General features: G+C 41.4%; 2 protein-coding genes across 3 annotated transcripts in view; one reads left to right on the top strand and one right to left on the bottom strand.

Annotated features, from left to right (window-relative positions):
* The window catches only part of DHX57 (DExH-box helicase 57), a 51,766-nt gene extending 47,323 nt beyond the window's left edge, over positions 1–4,443 (bottom strand). For both annotated transcript variants that reach the window (XM_036750274.1, XM_036750275.1), the window contains exons 1-2: positions 4,306–4,443; positions 321–526 (exon numbers count right to left, since the gene is read on the bottom strand). In XM_036750274.1, coding sequence (XP_036606169.1) covers positions 321–520 — 200 coding nt within the window. In that variant the 5' untranslated portion in view covers positions 521–526; positions 4,306–4,443. The remainder of the gene's footprint in view (positions 1–320; positions 527–4,305) is intronic.
* A 153-nt stretch (positions 4,444–4,596) lies between these two features.
* On the top strand, positions 4,597–13,085 carry MORN2 (MORN repeat containing 2). Its single transcript, XM_036752410.1, has 5 exons — positions 4,597–4,728; positions 6,051–6,101; positions 6,937–7,043; positions 8,667–8,803; positions 12,542–13,085. Exons 1-5 carry the CDS (start codon positions 4,698–4,700, stop codon positions 12,642–12,644), a joined length of 429 nt encoding a protein of 142 aa, XP_036608305.1. The 5' UTR covers positions 4,597–4,697; the 3' UTR covers positions 12,645–13,085.
* The last annotated feature ends 4,371 nt before the right edge of the window (positions 13,086–17,456 follow it).

The following is a 17,456-nucleotide window of genomic DNA, read 5'->3' as shown; positions in this document are numbered from 1 at the left end:
TTTATTAAGCACCTAGTGTGTGCCAAGCACCGGGGGAGGGGAGAAGGGACAGGGATGGGAAGGGACAACACATGATGGGACATAGAGATAAAACAGGGACAAAAAAAAAACAGTCCCTGCTCTCAAAGAGCTTACATTCTACCAAATAAATTTAAATAGAATCTTAAGTTGTGGCTTTTCTCTATTTACATAAATTTAAGAAAACATTAACTTATAGCAGTATTTGTTGATATTCTCACACATCTGTACTTTATATAAGTTGCTTTATATTCATGCAACTGAAATTGTTCCCAGATTTAAAACTCCAAAAGGATAATGACCTGGATGAAATGCCTGATTCACCGAAGACACAAAAATCATCTCCATCATCCCAAATTTTACTTGAGCCTTTTCTACTGCCACTGGCTTGAGATTTATTAGCATGACTCCTGCCACCTCGTCCTCCTCCTCCTCCACCTTTTCCACCACCTCTTCCACCTCCTTTGTTTGGTTTTCCTTTTCTTCTCACAAAAGAGCTCATTTTTACCTAAAAAGAGGGAAAATGAAATAAGTATTTTTTCAAGGCTTCTTATTGTATTTGCATAATTTGTTTAGTTAAATTACATGTACACAATTTATCCAAACCTGAAATAGGATTCACCAAATGATTCCTATTTAGAAAGCTACCCTAAAACACTTTTAAAAGTTAGATTTACAAACTTTAATTTCCATATAACTTTTAAGAAACAGAGAAGCAACATGGCTTTGTGGACATAGAGATGGCTTTGGTGTCAGGAAGACCTGAGTCCAAATCCCATCTCTGGCATATACTGGCTGTGTGATCCAAGGATAAATCACTTACCCTCCTGATGTTCGAGGCTGCTAAGACTAGAAGGTGTCAATCTGCATTGATAGAAGGAATTTCCTCGTGTGGGAGTTTCCCACACCAAAGAAATTGCAGGTTCATTCCCCATACCTTTTCCTGAACATATTTATTATATGAAAGACATATGTACAGTAGACATTCTCCCCAAATTAAAAATAAGTTAGAAGTAAATTTCATGAGGATATTTTTATTGTTTCCTACTTCGAAAATTATTTTATTCCAAAATCAGCTTAAAGAGTTTACTGAACTTTGAGACATCCACCTCACTGTGTTTAAGGTCTACTGACAGTAAAAAAAAAAATCATACTCTATGGAAAAAAAACCACTCTCATCTACCTATCTTTACCATACTTATACCCACTGTATTCCTAATCTCAAAGTTTTAAAATGTCATAACTAAAGGAAAATGAAGTCACCCAGATTTAAGACTCAAGATCATTTTTTTTTTTTTTTTGCTGAAGAGCAACAACCCTAACCAACCCAAATAAAAATTCCTATTACAAGGGACTTCTGGCTCCAGTTTACAGCCTTGGTCCAAGAACAACAGGAGGATGGAGTAAAATTCCCTCACCTTCTTTGCAAAGAGATAGATATTTACAAATCATACAAAGGTAAGGTCAGAAAAAGCTCCAAAGCACTCAACAATGAGATACTCTGATTTTTATAAAGACAATTTATAAATCCCCCCAAATTCATCCTTTTGTTAAAAAAAGTGAAAAAAATGGCTTCTGAAACTGACTTATCAGCTCTGTACCTTGAGAATTTTTCTATTATCCATTTGTATTTAAACATAAAAGAGCATTGTAAAGCAAACAGGTGCTATGCAATAATATGGACAAGGAATACAATCAAAGGGGATCACAGAATGTTAGAAATATACATAGAAAACTATTCCACTTACAACCTAAAGTGAGATCTCATTTGAGCATGTCAGTCATGGAAAACATGCAACTAGTTTTTTTCTTATTCAGCCAGCACATCAGTTGAGTTCACTGTGCCAAATTTTATCCCAGTAGAAGGCTAACACTGACCATAAATAAAGACAAAAACCATCAAACTAAAGAATAAGACCAGTGGGAAGTGTGTGCTTTCCTTCTATGAGGCCTGTAGATTTATCAACTATGTGGATTTCCATTCTTGTGGTACATGAATTGCTGTTAGGCAAGCTGGTTGTGAAGTGGATAGAATGCTGGGAGTCTGGGAGATCTGAGTTCAAATGTGGCCTCGTACTACCTAGTGTGACTCTGGGCAAATCACTTAACCTCTGTTTGCTTCAGTACCCTCAACTATAAAATGGGGATGATAATAGTAGCTACTTCCCAGGATCGTTGTGGGGATCAAATGAGATAACACTTGTAAAAATGTCTGACACTGCCTGGGACATAGTAGTCACTATATACATACTTATTCCCTTCCCTTCTACCCCATCCCGTTACTGTTGCTAAAGTTAGCACAGCAAAGGGGGTGAGATTTCAGGATCAATGAGTTCCTTCAGCATTATCAGTTGCAGAGTGTTGTAGTAGCACTAGTCTGTATACTACCTGACTATTGCTTCCAAGATTCAAAATTAAGATCCTGGACTTTTCACAAGTTCAAAAGATTATTTACAGATTCCCAAATGTAAGGGCCCTTGGCAATCATTAAGTAAAATCCATCATTTTGCAAATGAGGAAACTGAGGCTGAGGAAGGTAAAGTGACTTACCCAAGGTCAAACAACCCATAAGCATCTGAGGCAGGATATGCATTCAGATCTTCTGATTCCAGGCCCACACTCTATTCAGTTTGCTACTAGCTGCTCCCAAAGCTCTGTCCACCGTGTCATTCCATGGTAGACACTACCTGCATTACCTTTTCAAGATCAGGGTGATTTATTTGAAGTCCTCCCAGTCCCCCACCTCCCCTTCCCCATGATTTTTCTTAAAAGAAATGTCTGGGTATAGCACCTCAGAGCTACCAGAGCTTAACTCTTGAATCAGTGTCCCTAGAACAAGAATGGCTAATGGCAGTATCTGCATTGGGATTCAAGGACCCTGCTACCCAAGACACTGATGAAAGTCCACATTTTAGCCTTTTGAAATTCACAAAGTCATCCTCTGATGGAGTGTTTGGAGTAGAAGAGGGAACCTCCTACCCCCAAAGGAATCCCTTTCAGGGGCTTGGCTGAAGCTGTGCCACCACTAGGACAGTCTACTCTTGGAATGCCCAACTCCAAATCAGGTGGCTGTTGTATCTAAAGCTTCATAGGGTGTGATTAGTTCTCTACAATAAACCACAAAACATTTCCTATGTGCTGCTATCTGCTCTCATTCAATCACTCAAGTATTCCATTTTCCCCAAATTAAGGTTTTGTCTGTACTAGTTTACACCACTGACAGGTTCAACAGAAGTGTCTAAATTGTTTACACCTAGTTCATACCTTTGGTTGATTCTGTAACTCACTGAATAAAGCGGGTTAATCAGTGTATAGACTATCTTGTTAGTGGCATTAACTGGAGCTTTGAGGTGTCACACATTGTACACAACTCTCCCCACACATTACCTTGTCACATCATTCCTAGACTTGGAAATAAAGGGCAACTCACATATATATACTATATTATCCAATCTATTTTAATCAGAGTATCAGATTCTCATTACATTTCTCACATTGTAGACACGAGAAGAAAAGATTTCCTAATCCTTAGGGTTCAGCATTTGAAATTAGCCCTTAAAATATGTTCTGCATGACTTCACATATATAATGGTCATCATATTGCTTGCCTCCTCAATGGGTGGAGGAGGAAGAGAACATGGAACTCAAAATTTTAAAAAAGGATGTTTTTTAAAAAAAGACATTACCCCTTAGTTTATACCTTGGTTTACCATTATCCCTTAATCGGGGGTGGGATGGGGGGTGGTTAAAGATTATTTAAACCAATCCCTTAATTTTAAAGACAAAGAAGCTAAGGCTCGGGTGTTACCCAGTGAGTGGCAAAACCGGCATTAGAACCCAGGTGTTTACCAGCGTTCTTCCCCCTGCACCTTCTAGTCCTCGCTCCTTCCTCCGAACATGCCAATATTTCTAGGCACATGGTGGAACGCCTTCCACATCTGCCTCCCCTCCCCTTTCGTCTCTCCCTCTCAGGAGTCCATTTCTATTCTTTTCGGGATAGCGATGACCGTCCAGAAGGCCGAGCTTTTCCTTAAATCAGCCTGGGAATCCCAGCCTGTTGGCAGATACCCTCGGTTCCCCTCCATCCCACACCACCGAGATCCCGGTCCCTCCCCGCATCCCTAGAAAGGGACGCCGCGCCCCCCCTACCCCCCAAGACCGGCAGCGACGGCCCGCGACAAGCGCAGGCCCAGACCCTTAGTCTTCAGCCCTCCCGAGGTCGAGCGGCCCCGCACACGACCTGAGGGGTGCTGCGGCGACAGGAGTCTGGTCTCCCTATCCGCTTACCTCGACCCGGGAGAGGGAGGAGGTCGACAACTCGATCTCTGAGGCAGTCCAGGGCCAGGACCGGCCTCGGATAGGCCGCTCTCCCCGGGCGGTGCTGGTCCAGCCCCCTCACGACCCCGCCGCCTCCTGATTGGCTCCTCCGCGGGGGAGTGTGGGGGGGACTGGCGGCTCCGTACTTCCACTTCCGGGTCAGAAGTGGGGGCGGGGGGCCTGTCTCCTTGACGACCGAGGCGCGCGTCTGGCCGTATTTCTCCTGGGAGTGTAGCCAGTTTGAGCCCGCAGCCGCGGCGGCTCCGTGGGCGTGTGGGTGTGCGGCGTGGGTGTGGGAGTGGGGGGTGATCCAGCAGCCGCCGCCGCCGCGGAGCGTCCGGAGATCTCTGCCCCTCCCGAAAATGAATGAGGTGTCAGCAGAAGAGTTAAAAGGTGGCCGGGGTGGGAGCGGGGGCTGTCCCTACCTCCAACCTTCCCCCTATTTACCACGTGACGCAGAGGACAAATCGCTGCACCGCCCCGGGCCTCAGTTTCCCCAACTGTTAAATTGAGGCAGGTGAACTTGAGCTAGATGAGGGAACCTCTTCCTGCTACAGATTCCCCGCCCCGCCCCCCCCCACGCCTCAGTTGCCACATTTGTAAAACAGAGCCCATTGGACCGAGTAACCCACCCGTGGGTCCTACAGCTGCTGCCACCACACCTCTCTGGGCTCTCTCTTTGCCGGTGCTTGCTTAGGGTGGCCAGGAAAGGGGGTGCCGAGGCTGAGTGCCAGCAGTGCCACCAGAGAGCGACCGTCTTTGTCCCGAGGGGTGCCATGGAGGCATAGATTCGGAGCCAGAAAGGCACCTAGTCTGGTCTCCTCGTTTTTAGAGGAGGAAACTGAGGCCCAGGAAGGTTGAGCCATCCTGCCAAGGTCACACACAGGCAGGGGAGCAGAGTTGGAATTCGAATCCACAGTCTCCATCTCTAAATCCATTCTTCCCTGTGTACCACGACACCTCCAAAATACAATCGCTTTAATTTTAAAAAGAACGCACGCTGTGCTGAGCTGTAAGGCATGGATAGATGGTGAACTCAAGCAGAGAAGACGATCCATACAACTGCGACGGTGTTTGGAATCAATGCGGGTGCAGAATGAGGCACGAATTAGGAAAGAAGGGAAAGATGGGGTGGGTAAGGCCTTACGGTGAAATGGAAAGAGGTGGAGGTAGTATGATGCAATGGAAGCGACCCTGGAATTTCCGTAGAGTTAACAGCCTGACCAGAGACAAGTCAGTATCTCTGGGTCTCTGCTTCCCCAGCTACAGAAATGATGAGGCTGGACTAGGAGACCTCTCAAATCTTCTGCAGCTCTACATTCAATAAAATAGTTGGGGAAAGGGAGTTGTGCTCAGAATATTCTAATATATATCCACCCATCTACTAACAGAAGCATAACACAAACCTCTGTCTCTAATATTCTCCACTCCACCTCCATGAGCCTAATCAGGAGGACACTTTACAGGTATTGCGAGAGATCCCAAAGGGAGCTTGAAATTGTGTAGTTATGTGAACAGAAGGCACGAGACTGGAAATAGCTTGATGCATGACTGGAGCCTGGCTGAATTTGTTGGGTTATTTCCTCGCATTAACCAAGTAGATATTGAAGAGAATCCAAGTCTTTGTGATATGGCTGTGATAAGATATAGTGGGTCAATTTGTGCTCATTGTGATATATCTCGGCTTAAATAACGTTTATTCTTTTTTAAAACAGACCCAGAAGTATATAAAATATGCTATATATTTCCAAATGGAGACAAATATGGTAAGAATTTCTTTAAATTATTTTTTATAAGTAAATATTAAATAACAAGTAAAAACTGAGATAGCCATATTTTTTTGGTAAAATGTTCTATTAAACATTTTAATTCTTAAATGTAATGAATTTCAGTAGCCCCCAAATTATCACCTAGAGCTAGCCTTTTGGAACATAAAGCACAGAAGTCAAAGTAGCATATTAAAGGTTTTTTTTTTTTTGGGGTGTGTGTGTGTGTGTGTTTAGGGTACAGTAAGTGGTTCCCAGGCTTGGGAGTTGAATTATTACAAATGGTCTGCAAATCCATATGTGCACCAAAAATTATCATTTTATCATATATTGGCACCGTGATTAGAGCAAAAGACTTGAAGAAAAGACCTGAGTTTGAATGCTGCCTCAGGCACTAGCTGGGTGTGACCGAGGGCAAGTCAATATCTCTGTGCCTGTCCTCATCTGTAATATGTGGATAGTAATAACCCCTATCTCATAGGATTGTTGGAAGTATGAAATGAGTTCATATTTATAAAGTACCTTGTAAACCTTAAAGCCCTACAAAAGTGCTATTATTATTACACGACTGATATCATGTGAGGGTTTAAAATGTTTTTGCCATTCAAAGGGGCATACCCAAATAGGAACTACTTAGGTTGAAGGAACACTGGGCTTCCAGAATTTGAGCCATAGGCTCTGACACTGACTTCATGACCTTGGACAGATCACTTCATTCATCTCAGACCCAGGGGACAGAGAGGGCTAGAAGAGGTTCATCAAGGTACAAAATGCATATTCTGCTAAAACAGATTTCACTTTTGTATCCAATCTTGGACATTTTTTCTTGTTTTAGAGGGTGACTGTAAGAGAATATCTCCTGGAGTCTTTGAAAGAAATGGAGCAGGGGTCCATACCACCCCCAATGGAATAACCTATATAGGGGCCTGGAAAGATGACAAAGTAATACAAGTTCTTTTCACTTTTAATCAGTATGCTGTTATTAGTATAGTAGTCAGAATGGGTAAATAATCCTAGTGTGTGGAATGCTGCATGTGATAGCTAAAGCTTAAAGACTATTGAACTGTATAGTATGTGGCCACAGGTACATATGAAGGTTATCAAGAAAGCGGTTGTCCTATTCTTGTGAGAGATAAAATAGATCTAGAATAATCCATTAATATGATTACTGAAATTAAGTGCAAACTAGATTAAACCAGCACGTTTGGGTAGATGACGGACTTGTATCCATACAGGTAGCACCCCTTCTTGGGGCACTCCTCAGCCTATGCTGACAAATGGGTGGCTGAGTCCGAAAGGAACAGCTGCTACTTACTGCTTTCAGGGCTCTATCCAGTAACCCCGATGGGATGTGGTTTCTAACAATGTCCTGAATTTTCCCCTTTTGTGTGCTCTTTATTATCACTCAACCAATTGAAGCTCCATTAGCTCTTGGAAAAGGAACTTACTGAGAGGGTATCTACAGAGCAATGGATGCAGAGCTTCCTTTAAACCTGAGGCACACCCTTCCTTTGCATCCACAAAGTCCTGCTGGAAATACAGATTCAGACTTGAGATGCAATGTTAGTGAGGTGCACGTATTACAGAATACATGTGGCCAACATGTATTGGCCTGGCCCTGGAAGTCCTTTTCTCCCTTATGGCGTTCTCAGGACATTTCCTCTAGGTCAAGTTCTCTGTTGGGCTCTGAGTGTCAGTGCCTTGATAAGATCCATAGCCACTACTCTCCCTCACTAAGACTTACAGTCTGTCTCTTTTTTGCAGTCAGCCACCACCACTCCAGGGGTTACTGCTACTGTCTCTGTTGTAGGTGGGATCTCTGATGGGACCCCAGTATCTCTGGAATGCACCAGGTCACTTGGCTATTATCCATTTCAGAATACTCCTAAGACCAGGAAAGCATAAACACAAATGAAACCAAGGCCGTGACAGGTGGCATGCAGGTTTAGGAATGAGGCTAGATGCTCCTCCCCAACCTGGCACCTCAAAGTAGTTGCCCTCCTAGGAAAAGAGCTTGGGAGAGGCCTGGATCACAGCTTTTTTATGCATTTTTGAATCAGCTCCTCAATCACCAGTTTTTCCAATTTTGAAGCCAATGAAAGGACTTGGCTGAAAACAAGCTCCCCAAAGTTCTCATGTGGTTTCACTTGAAGCAGACGAAAAGTACTTGAGCATGCTCTAAGGCCACTTAGAAACCAGGCAGGGGTTATCAGTGTAGGCTTCAAGGCAGGGCTTTTTCACTTGGGTCGTTGCATAGATTGTTTTATTTTTTTAATAAAAATTTTATTTGTATTTCAATATAATTGGTTTCCTTTGTAATTCTATGTATTTTGTGCATCTAAAAACATTGTTCTGAGAAGGGATCCATAGACTTCAGCAGACTGCTAAAGAGGACCCTTACACAAACCAAGTTAAGAACCCCTACTTTAAGGACTGACACCAGACAGGGAATATTGTCAAATGCTTTAAGGTCTTGGCCCTCATTGGCCAGTCCCTCTCCTAGTTATATGAAATCTGGAAATGTCTATGAAAATGAGTCACTAATTTTCCTTTGTATCTGAACAGATGAATGGAATTGGAAGACTTGAACATTTTTCAGGAGCAGTATATGAAGGAGAATTCAAGGACAACATGTATCATGGAACAGGGACTTACACATTCCCAAATGGAGCAAAATACACCGGAAGTTTTGTAGAAAACAGGTGAAATTTTAAAAAATCAAATACTTTAGTTAAACCATATTATTACTGCTTTTTACTTTTAAAGTTGTGATTGTTCAGTTGTGTATAACTCTTTGTGACTCTGTGGCATGGGGTTTTCTTGGCAAAGATACTGGAGTATTTGCCATTTCCTTTTCCAGTGGATTAAGGCAAACAGGTTAAGTGACTTGCCAAGGGTCACACAGTAAGTATCTGAGGCTAGATTTGAACTCAGTTCTTCCTGACTCCAGGCCCAGCCCCCTATTCACTGAGCCACCTAGTTGCCTTCCAGAGCAGTTTGTTTAGATATCACACCTACATAAAATATAATCTTTTAGAATAAATTTAGTTTCTAAGCATGCTTAGTTTTTTTCGAGGTAAGACCAGAGAGGGAAAGACCAAAACAGGAATTATACTTTGGCATTTCAAAAGAAATGCACTTTAAACTAAAATTCTTTGGTTTTGATCTCTTTACTTATTTATTTGTTCATGCCTTCCATGTTCAGTGCAGAACATTTTTTGTTATGAATCTGACCTGATCTTTTTTTTTTTTTCAAGTTTTCCCTTCTTTTGCTCTAATGCTTGAGTCTGGAGTAAAGTGTCAGCCTTACTGCTAACTCCTTAACATGACATCAGGAAAATTACTTTAAACTTTCTGTACCTTAATTTCTTCATCTATAAAGTGGAGGTAATAATACTTAACCTGCCTAGGGAGCATTATGGAGATGAAATGAGATAATATCAGGAGAACACACTGAAAAAATAAAAAATCTGCATGTTGATCACGGACTATGTTGAATGCTAGATGCGATACTTAAAACTTAAAGGCAATTTAACTGTATATCAGATGTCTGCATAGACGTAGAATGTGGGAATTGGAGTCAAGAAGAACTGGGTTCACATTCCACCTCTGACATTTACTTGTTGTGTGACTATGAGCAAGTCACTTAACTCTCTGTTTCCTCATCTGTAAAACGAGGAGGTTGGACTCAAAGACCTCTAAGGTCCCTTCCATCTCTAAGTATATGGTCGTGTGATGTGTGATGCATATGATGGCTATTTGCAGAAGGATTGTCCTATTCTTGTGGAAATAGAGTGAGATGAAATAGATGTATAATGTGCCAATAGCGGTATTGAAATTAGGAGCAGATGAGGTTAAACTAACACACTTGGGCAAGTGATAGACTCGCAATGTAAAGCAGCGTGAAAAGAACATGTAAAATCAGCAGCGCTCATTTGTGAGATGTAGATCCACTCAGTTTGTTTTGATGCTCCCATATGTTTCATACACATTATCTAGAGTGGAGCAGCATAATAGAAGTTCGTTAGAATAGAATTAATGATTTTGTTTTGTCACATTTAGCTTTTCAGGAACAATTCCCTGCTAAGCTCTTCTGTTGGTTGTGCCTGTGTGTACACCTAATATGAAACAGAAGATTCGTGCAATTTTCTGAGTAATTCAGATAAAAAACTACTTTCATTTGAAATATTCTGATAATTGAAGTCAAAGTGATTTTTTGGGTTTCTACAAATTTTTCAGATGATTGCCTCCATTTTACTTTATCAGGTTCCTGTGTGGTTGTAGCAGGTGATGGCATTTTTTTATCTGTTGAAAAGATATGAGCAAAATAAGTTAGATTACAAGTTATAAAAATGGGACCTTTCTAAATATATATTTGCGTATGGAAAAATAACAGTAAATTTTAAAAGAACAAACTCTTGCCTTCAATCTTATGGTGAACTATTGGACAGAAGTTCAAGCCAGCTTTGGTGAAACCAAATGGAAACAATCTTTAAAAAAATTTTTTTAATTTAAGAAAATCCTATTAAATGTTTTAGTAATAAAAAGAATATTTAGGTGAACCCATGGCCCAGGGACTGTTTTTTCATGAACCAGGTTAAATCTTGGGAACATCTCTCATATAAATCTCTATTTGGCTCATGCTCCCATGTCAGGATTTCCCTTGGGAGCATCACTATCTGGCTCATGACTAGGTCACCATGACAAAAGGAAAAAGTCACTTAGGTCCATGGCAGCACTCCAGCTGCATTAAATATAGTGCAAGTTTTATTTAACTTGACAAAGCCCACAGAGGAAGGGACTTGCACCCAAGCCCACAAATAGTTAAAACCACTTTTCTCAGCTCTGTGGTGAGCCTCCATGCTTCCCCCTCCACAGCCCCCAGGAGTCAGCATGCTCTGTGGGTACTGAGTGCCCTGCACAGGGAAAGCACCCAGGTCACTAGAAAGTCAAGTGGCCCTCCCCCAGGGTGAGCCCCAGGGGATCCCCCAGGGACTGACACAGTCCTCCAGACTTAACGCAGATGGTTAAGACTCCCAACAAGAGGGTAGCATCTGGCATTACAAGAGTCTGTTCCTTCCTCCTGGATCCTCCAAGAAAAGGGTTTGCTCCTCCATGTAGAGTCTCCTTTGCTCCACCTGGGCTGCTTTATCCCAGCACTCCCTTCTTTGGTCTAGGGCTCTTCTGTTCTCAACAGGAGGTTTGTAACCCAGAAACTCCTGCTCTGGATCCAGAAGGCTTGCTGCCCAGGAACTCCTCTCCACTTCTATCAGTTCCCGTTTCCATAGCTACTGACTCAGTCAGAGAACTCCTTGCCTTCTCACTGTCTCCACCAGTTGGACTATGGGGGTCTGTCCTCTCCTGGGATTATGTAGATCCCTAGAGAAGAGCCATTGTCACATGGCCATGCAGGCTTCTCCCCGGGAAACCAGTCTTTTCTGATTGGCTCAGCTCTGATTCTCTGTTCCCTTCCTTAGCTTTCTAAACCACATTTCAAAGACTAGTCCAAGGGTATACGACCAGCCATAACTCAATCTTACCTTCAGATGTGATGTTAAAGGACCCAGAATACCCAGGACAGATTTAGTTTATACTTTACCATAGTTAGATGAATTCATATTATCAAGAAGATTTTCCCACTTGTTAAGGAGACACAAGAAGGATTCAGAATTTTCTCTCCTTTGCCTGCCCCCACCCTCCCGTTAGGTGGCCAAGTTACCAGCTACAGACTCAAGAAAGAGCTAACCTCAAGTTCCCAGGGTCTACTCCTTTCTACAGCTCTCCATTGCCAGAGTCTTCCTTTTTCTGCTTCCAGAGATGCTGCTCCTATAAACTGTATTCTTACTCTGTATTTTTTTTCTGTCTGTAGTGTGCCTTGAACTCTCTCTAGCTGACTCTTCCTCCAGATGAGTCTCTGATGATCTGTTTCCTGGATGAATAGCTCTGATGCTATGTGCCTTTGGTGGGGGGGCTGGGGGCAGGGAATGGGGAAGGGGAGAGAAAATCCTATCTCCCCCCAAAGAGGTGAAGAGCTTAGTTCTTCAACTACTGGCTCCTGTTTCCGTTCACCCAAACTGCTGACTTTTCCAGGGCTTGGCTATTTGAAATCCTACAAGGATTTGTCCCATTTTTTAATCATTTGATGAAATCCTTTCCTTCTGACTAAATCAGAGCTATGTTCATACTTTAAAGAATAATAGGATATTAACATGTCAAAAACTCATTAGCTGTCTATGTCCCATGTCTATGTCTTGCCCCGAGGGACAAGGGGCTGGTTGGAATAAAATCCTAGAACCCTACACTAGCCTCACACAGGACAAACCGGAGAAACAAGTGTCCGGAGTGCATCAATTACCCCAGCAGTGCTTTATTGGTCAGGTAAACAGATACTTCTGAACAGACTACGTCATATTAACCACCTTACGTTTTTACCTTTTCAGGGTGGAAGGTAAGGGAGAATATACTGACGTTCGTGGATTGGAATGGAGTGGTACCTTTCATTATACAGCTGCACCGGGGCTGAAACTAAAGCTCCAGATGTAGAAGGTCTCTAAACTAAAGCAATAGCGTTCAAATTGATGTTAATCATAAGCAATTATGGCCAAGTGTTTCCCTTAGAAGTTTCATACACCGCTTACTGTATTGTGAGTTATCCAATAAAATCATCTGTGCGTTTCTCCATTTGCAACTTTATTTTCAGAGTCTTAGAGATAGTTTAAAATAAGTTCTGAGAGGGTTCCCATTGGTTAGGGAATGGCTGAACAAATTATAAGAATGCCAGGGAATATTGCACTATTAAAATGACAGATGAGCAATTCAGAGAACCCTTGGAAAACTTAGAGGAATTAACGAAGAGAGGAGAAGTAGGAAAGAATATGTGCAATGGCTACGATAATGTAAAGGAAAATAACCCAAGTACTGCTGAACTTTGATGAATAGGGCCGTAGATTGGGAAGCGATTCTCTCTCGCTCTCTCTCTCTCTTTCTCTCTCTCTCTCTCTCTCTCTCTCTCTCTCTCTCTCTCTCTCTCTCTCTCACACACACACACACACACACACACACCACATAGGAGAGAGCTATTTCTTAACCTTTTTGTGTGATCTTGGCAAAGTCAATTATCAGTGTGGGGCTTTTGTTTTCTCCTGTGAAAAGAAAGGCATATATATCTCTGCATAATATGTAACCATAGAGAAATTCTGAAGATTAAGAACAGTAAGAATGGAGAATTGTGTTTGTATATACATGTATGTATGTATATAAAATAATAGAAAGACTCACTCTTTCAGGCTGGGTTACCAGGGCAGGGCTGCTACATCTCCCCTCAGGATTCTAGGGATAACCCTGAAGAGTTTTAGCATAGATTATCCCAGTGCCTGGCATATATATATATATAGTAGGTGCTTAATAAATGTTCATTAACTAACAAGTGGGGAGAGATGATTGATTAGTTTGAACAACCTCTACCCTTACATTTAACTACAAGGGAAAAGCACAACATTACTAAATTATACTTACTCTTCGATGATTAAATGGATTTGTGATCTCATTTTTGTCCACTAATGATAGCCTATGTGAACATTCTTGTGTGATTCCTATCTTTGTCTTTCTGTAAATCCTCCATATATGCCAGGAGGAATCCGACTAGTAGGACAGCTTTAGAATTCATGTGTTGAATTTATGTATCTAAAAAGAAAAGTAGTCTTGTATATAGTTGACTTTTTCTCTTCTATGTGTATACAAATGTTCATTTTATTTGATGTTTGTGAAGTTTATAATAAAAAATTCTAAAAAACAAGTAATCCTCCATATATCATCTTACCTTGTTGTAGATCTTCCTTTATTTTAATATTTCATGGGTATGAATACTTCAGCTGTCCTTCCATTATCATTTGCTTCTATTAGGTGACCTGTCCACATCTATTTTTCCCCCAGTTATACGTGTCATTGATGATACCTGTTACACATCTTTTTGGTAAAATCCTTGATCCTACTTACAGCAATGTTTCATGTTTCTGTTGTACTTTGGGTCACCTGTAATTTTGAGACTTTGGAGATCGTGGTGTTTCATGATTCACAGTCATAGAGCACTACTGGGAAAATATTGGTGCTTAAAAAATGGGACATTGTGGCCAACAATAGCTTGGGATCATTGAGAATGCTGTGAAGTTGGCCAAGTGTGATCCAGCCTAATTTCTCCCACCTATTCAATTCTGTGCTGAGTGGAAGATCACTCTGTGGCAACTGTCCAAGATAACTGCATTGATGGATGAACTCAGGGCCTCGCTGCATGTCATAAACTGGGAAATAAATGTTTTTAAACACTCAATCTGTGTTCTCAGTGTTAGTGTCTAGTCAGTGACCATAGATCTCACTGAGGAAATTCTGCAGTACTATGGACCACAATGCAATTAACACAATTATATCTGTCAATAAAAGCCTTTGAAGAACCTCAGAATTGATAAGGAATACACCTTCTTATTTAGACATTACATCTAAGTTATGTTTTGAAAAAAAAACTAGGAATTCTAAAAGGCAAAAATGAAAAAAAGCATTCATGCTGGATATCGGGGGATCCCAAGTATAATGGCATCGAGATGGAATTTTGTGGGAGTTTTATTATTTATTTCTAACTTTAATTTTTTAAAAATTTGAGTTCCAAGTTCTCTCTCTCCAGTTCTTCCCCCACCCATTAGAGGACAATCAATAATATAGGAGATGGAGGAACAGTCAAGAGGCCAGTTTGGCTGGAATGGACAGAATAGGTGGTGGTAGTGGTGGAGTATGTGGAGGTTAAAATGAAATAAATTGGAAAATTAGGTGGGTGTCATATGTATCATATATTTTATCTTTGAGGCAACATAAGTCACTGGAGATTTTTGAGTGGGAGAATGACATAGATTAATTTTTATCAGTATTAATTTGATCATTATGTGAAAAATAGTTTGGAGAGGAGAGAGACAGAAGCAGGGATGCAAGGTATGGAGAAGAGATTGAGACTTGATTAAATGGCAGTGATGAGTATAGTTTGTTGTTTTTTTTTTTTTTAGCAGTTTGGCTGTGAAATAGAGGAGTAATGCAGAAAAATAGCACTAGGGGATGGCTGAATCATGTAAGGGTTTTTGGACTTTTTTTTCTCTCTTGGTTTGTTTTGTTGTTTTTGGATGGAGGGGTATGAATATACATGTAGATGGTAGGGAAAGAGCCAGCAGCTAAGGAAGGATTGATGATAGGAGAGAGGGGCCAAGCTCCAGAAGAGAGGGGAGGGGATGAGATCAAGAACACAGTCGTGGCAGTTGGCCTTGGCAAGGACAAAGACCACTTCTTTCTCAGAGCCTGGAGCAAAGGGGAAGAGACTTAAGTGGCAGGACCAACAAAACTTTAGCGGTTACAATGCTTTCCATATCTTTGTATTTCTATAATTCTTATTATATGTATAAGTATATGGTTTTGTTTCTTAGAATTTTGTAACTGCAGATACCACCCTTCTTTATAATCCTCAAATATAAATGAATCATTATCCCTTGGTATAGAACATATACATGCATATACGGAGTTCTACTAATAAATGAGACCATAGTACCTTTGTGAGAATCTTTGTTTCTTGGAAGTTTACTCCCTTTCTTCTCTGGAATCTGAGTGAAGGTTGCTTCATGTATAGAATTCTAAAAGGAAAAAATGAAGCATTAACACCTGATTCTTGAGAGAATAACCCAAGACCCAACAAATTATGGGTGACAGGGATAACATTCTTCTTGTAGTTGCTCGACAATTGGCATTTATAATATGTTATTTGTCCCTTACTTTTTGCTATTACCCTTAAAACCAGCTCAGGTCTCTCCCTCTTTTCCCACTAATTTAATAGTGTTAAATGGACTCATGACATCATAGATAAGAGCCTTGGTGTCCTCCTTGTTTGCAAATCTTGGGAAAATCAGGAAGCATTTCAGTCCCACGCTGTCATCCCATTCTACCAATACTATGCTCCAATGCTGTGCCCAAAGCATTAATCTGGAAGTGCAGTTAGCTCCCCATCAATCACCATCCTAGCAACTGCATCTCTAACATATATCAGAAATGAGACTTTTCTTCCATAAAGAGGGAAAACTGGAAAGCCATTTTGGAGCTGTCATACCACCCCAGTCTGGGGAACTGCCACATGATCTCCCCAATCTGAATGCAGAATTGGAAGCCCTCTCCGCTCCCATTGTTAGATGATTATAAACCTCAGGTGAACTCTTAAGCCTTGTGTGTGGGTTTCTTTTTCTTCTCCCTAGGGCTGATGCCTGGGTTACTATATAATCTCTTAATTTATAGGGGCATTTGGGACAGATAAAGGAATGGAAATGAGTGGGAAAAACTGATCATCTCCTCGCTTTTATGCCAATTACTGTTGAGAGCAGATCTAATTTAGGCTGTGGAATGACAAAGATGAGTTTTGAGGTGGGAGGCAGAGGAAATAAGGAAGCCCACAAGACATGGCTCCCCCCTTCCAAGTAAAGTAGCAGGGAAGGTCCTATTCTAAGAGGGAGAGTGGAAGAATGAATATAGGAGAAGGGAGAAAGTTTGGAATAGCTGCTACAGTTAGAGTCAATCAGGGAAGAAGCGCATTGCCGGAGAGCAGTGAGAGCCCAGTTAAGGTTAGACAACATGAATTGAAGTGAATCCAGTTGGCACAGTTGTATCTCTATTCAGCGGTATTCTGCAGCAGGTATGTATGCATGGGGAAGGCAGATTGGGGATGGGGGAGAGAGCGAACCAGGGTAGGAGTCTGACAAAGCACGATTGGTTATAGTGCAATGGGACCGGAGTCAGGAGATTCAAGGGTAGCTGTTAGTACATACCTGAATTGTTCAGTAATATAGTTGAGATGGCAAGTGGAAACTAGCTGGGTGATGAATAGGTAGAGTGCTGAACTTGGACCCGGGAGGAACTGAATTAAAATCCCGACTCAAACACTTACTAGCTACGTAACTTGGCCAAGCCACTTTCTCTCTAAGCTTCAGTTTCTTGTTCTGTAAAATGGGGTTAATAATAATAATACCTACCTTACATTGTGGGTGTAAAGATCCAATGAGATAATATATGTAAAGGTCTTTGCAAACCTTAAAGCAATATATAAACGTTAGCTATTATTATCATTATTATTGGCTATTAGATGAGAGCAATGCAGGGGTGATGGGTTAGCAGGGATGAGTGAAATTGCAGTGAGGAAGAAGAATAGGTTGAGGAGTAGTGGGGCAGAGGTCAAAATAGGAAGGTGACTATGACTGAAAAGAAGAATTTCAGAGTTCTGAATCCTGGAAGTGGAATAGCTACGGGTGCCGGTTCGGTCAAGGTTAGGATTATTCCTTTGTT

This window comes from Trichosurus vulpecula, chromosome 3 (genome assembly GCF_011100635.1).
Source record: "Trichosurus vulpecula isolate mTriVul1 chromosome 3, mTriVul1.pri, whole genome shotgun sequence".
Classification (NCBI taxonomy): domain Eukaryota; kingdom Metazoa; phylum Chordata; class Mammalia; order Diprotodontia; family Phalangeridae; genus Trichosurus; species Trichosurus vulpecula.
This window is presented reverse-complemented; position numbering and strand designations above follow the sequence as displayed.

Coding starts and splice junctions, on each gene's coding strand:
- MORN2 (XM_036752410.1), top strand. CDS start 4,698: ATGAATGAGGTGTCAGCAGAAGAGTTAAAAG. Junction 4,729..6,050: donor GTCAGCAGAAGAGTTAAAAG/GTGGCCGGGGTG, acceptor TTTTTAAAACAG/ACCCAGAAGTATATAAAATA. Junction 6,102..6,936: donor TCCAAATGGAGACAAATATG/GTAAGAATTTCT, acceptor TTCTTGTTTTAG/AGGGTGACTGTAAGAGAATA.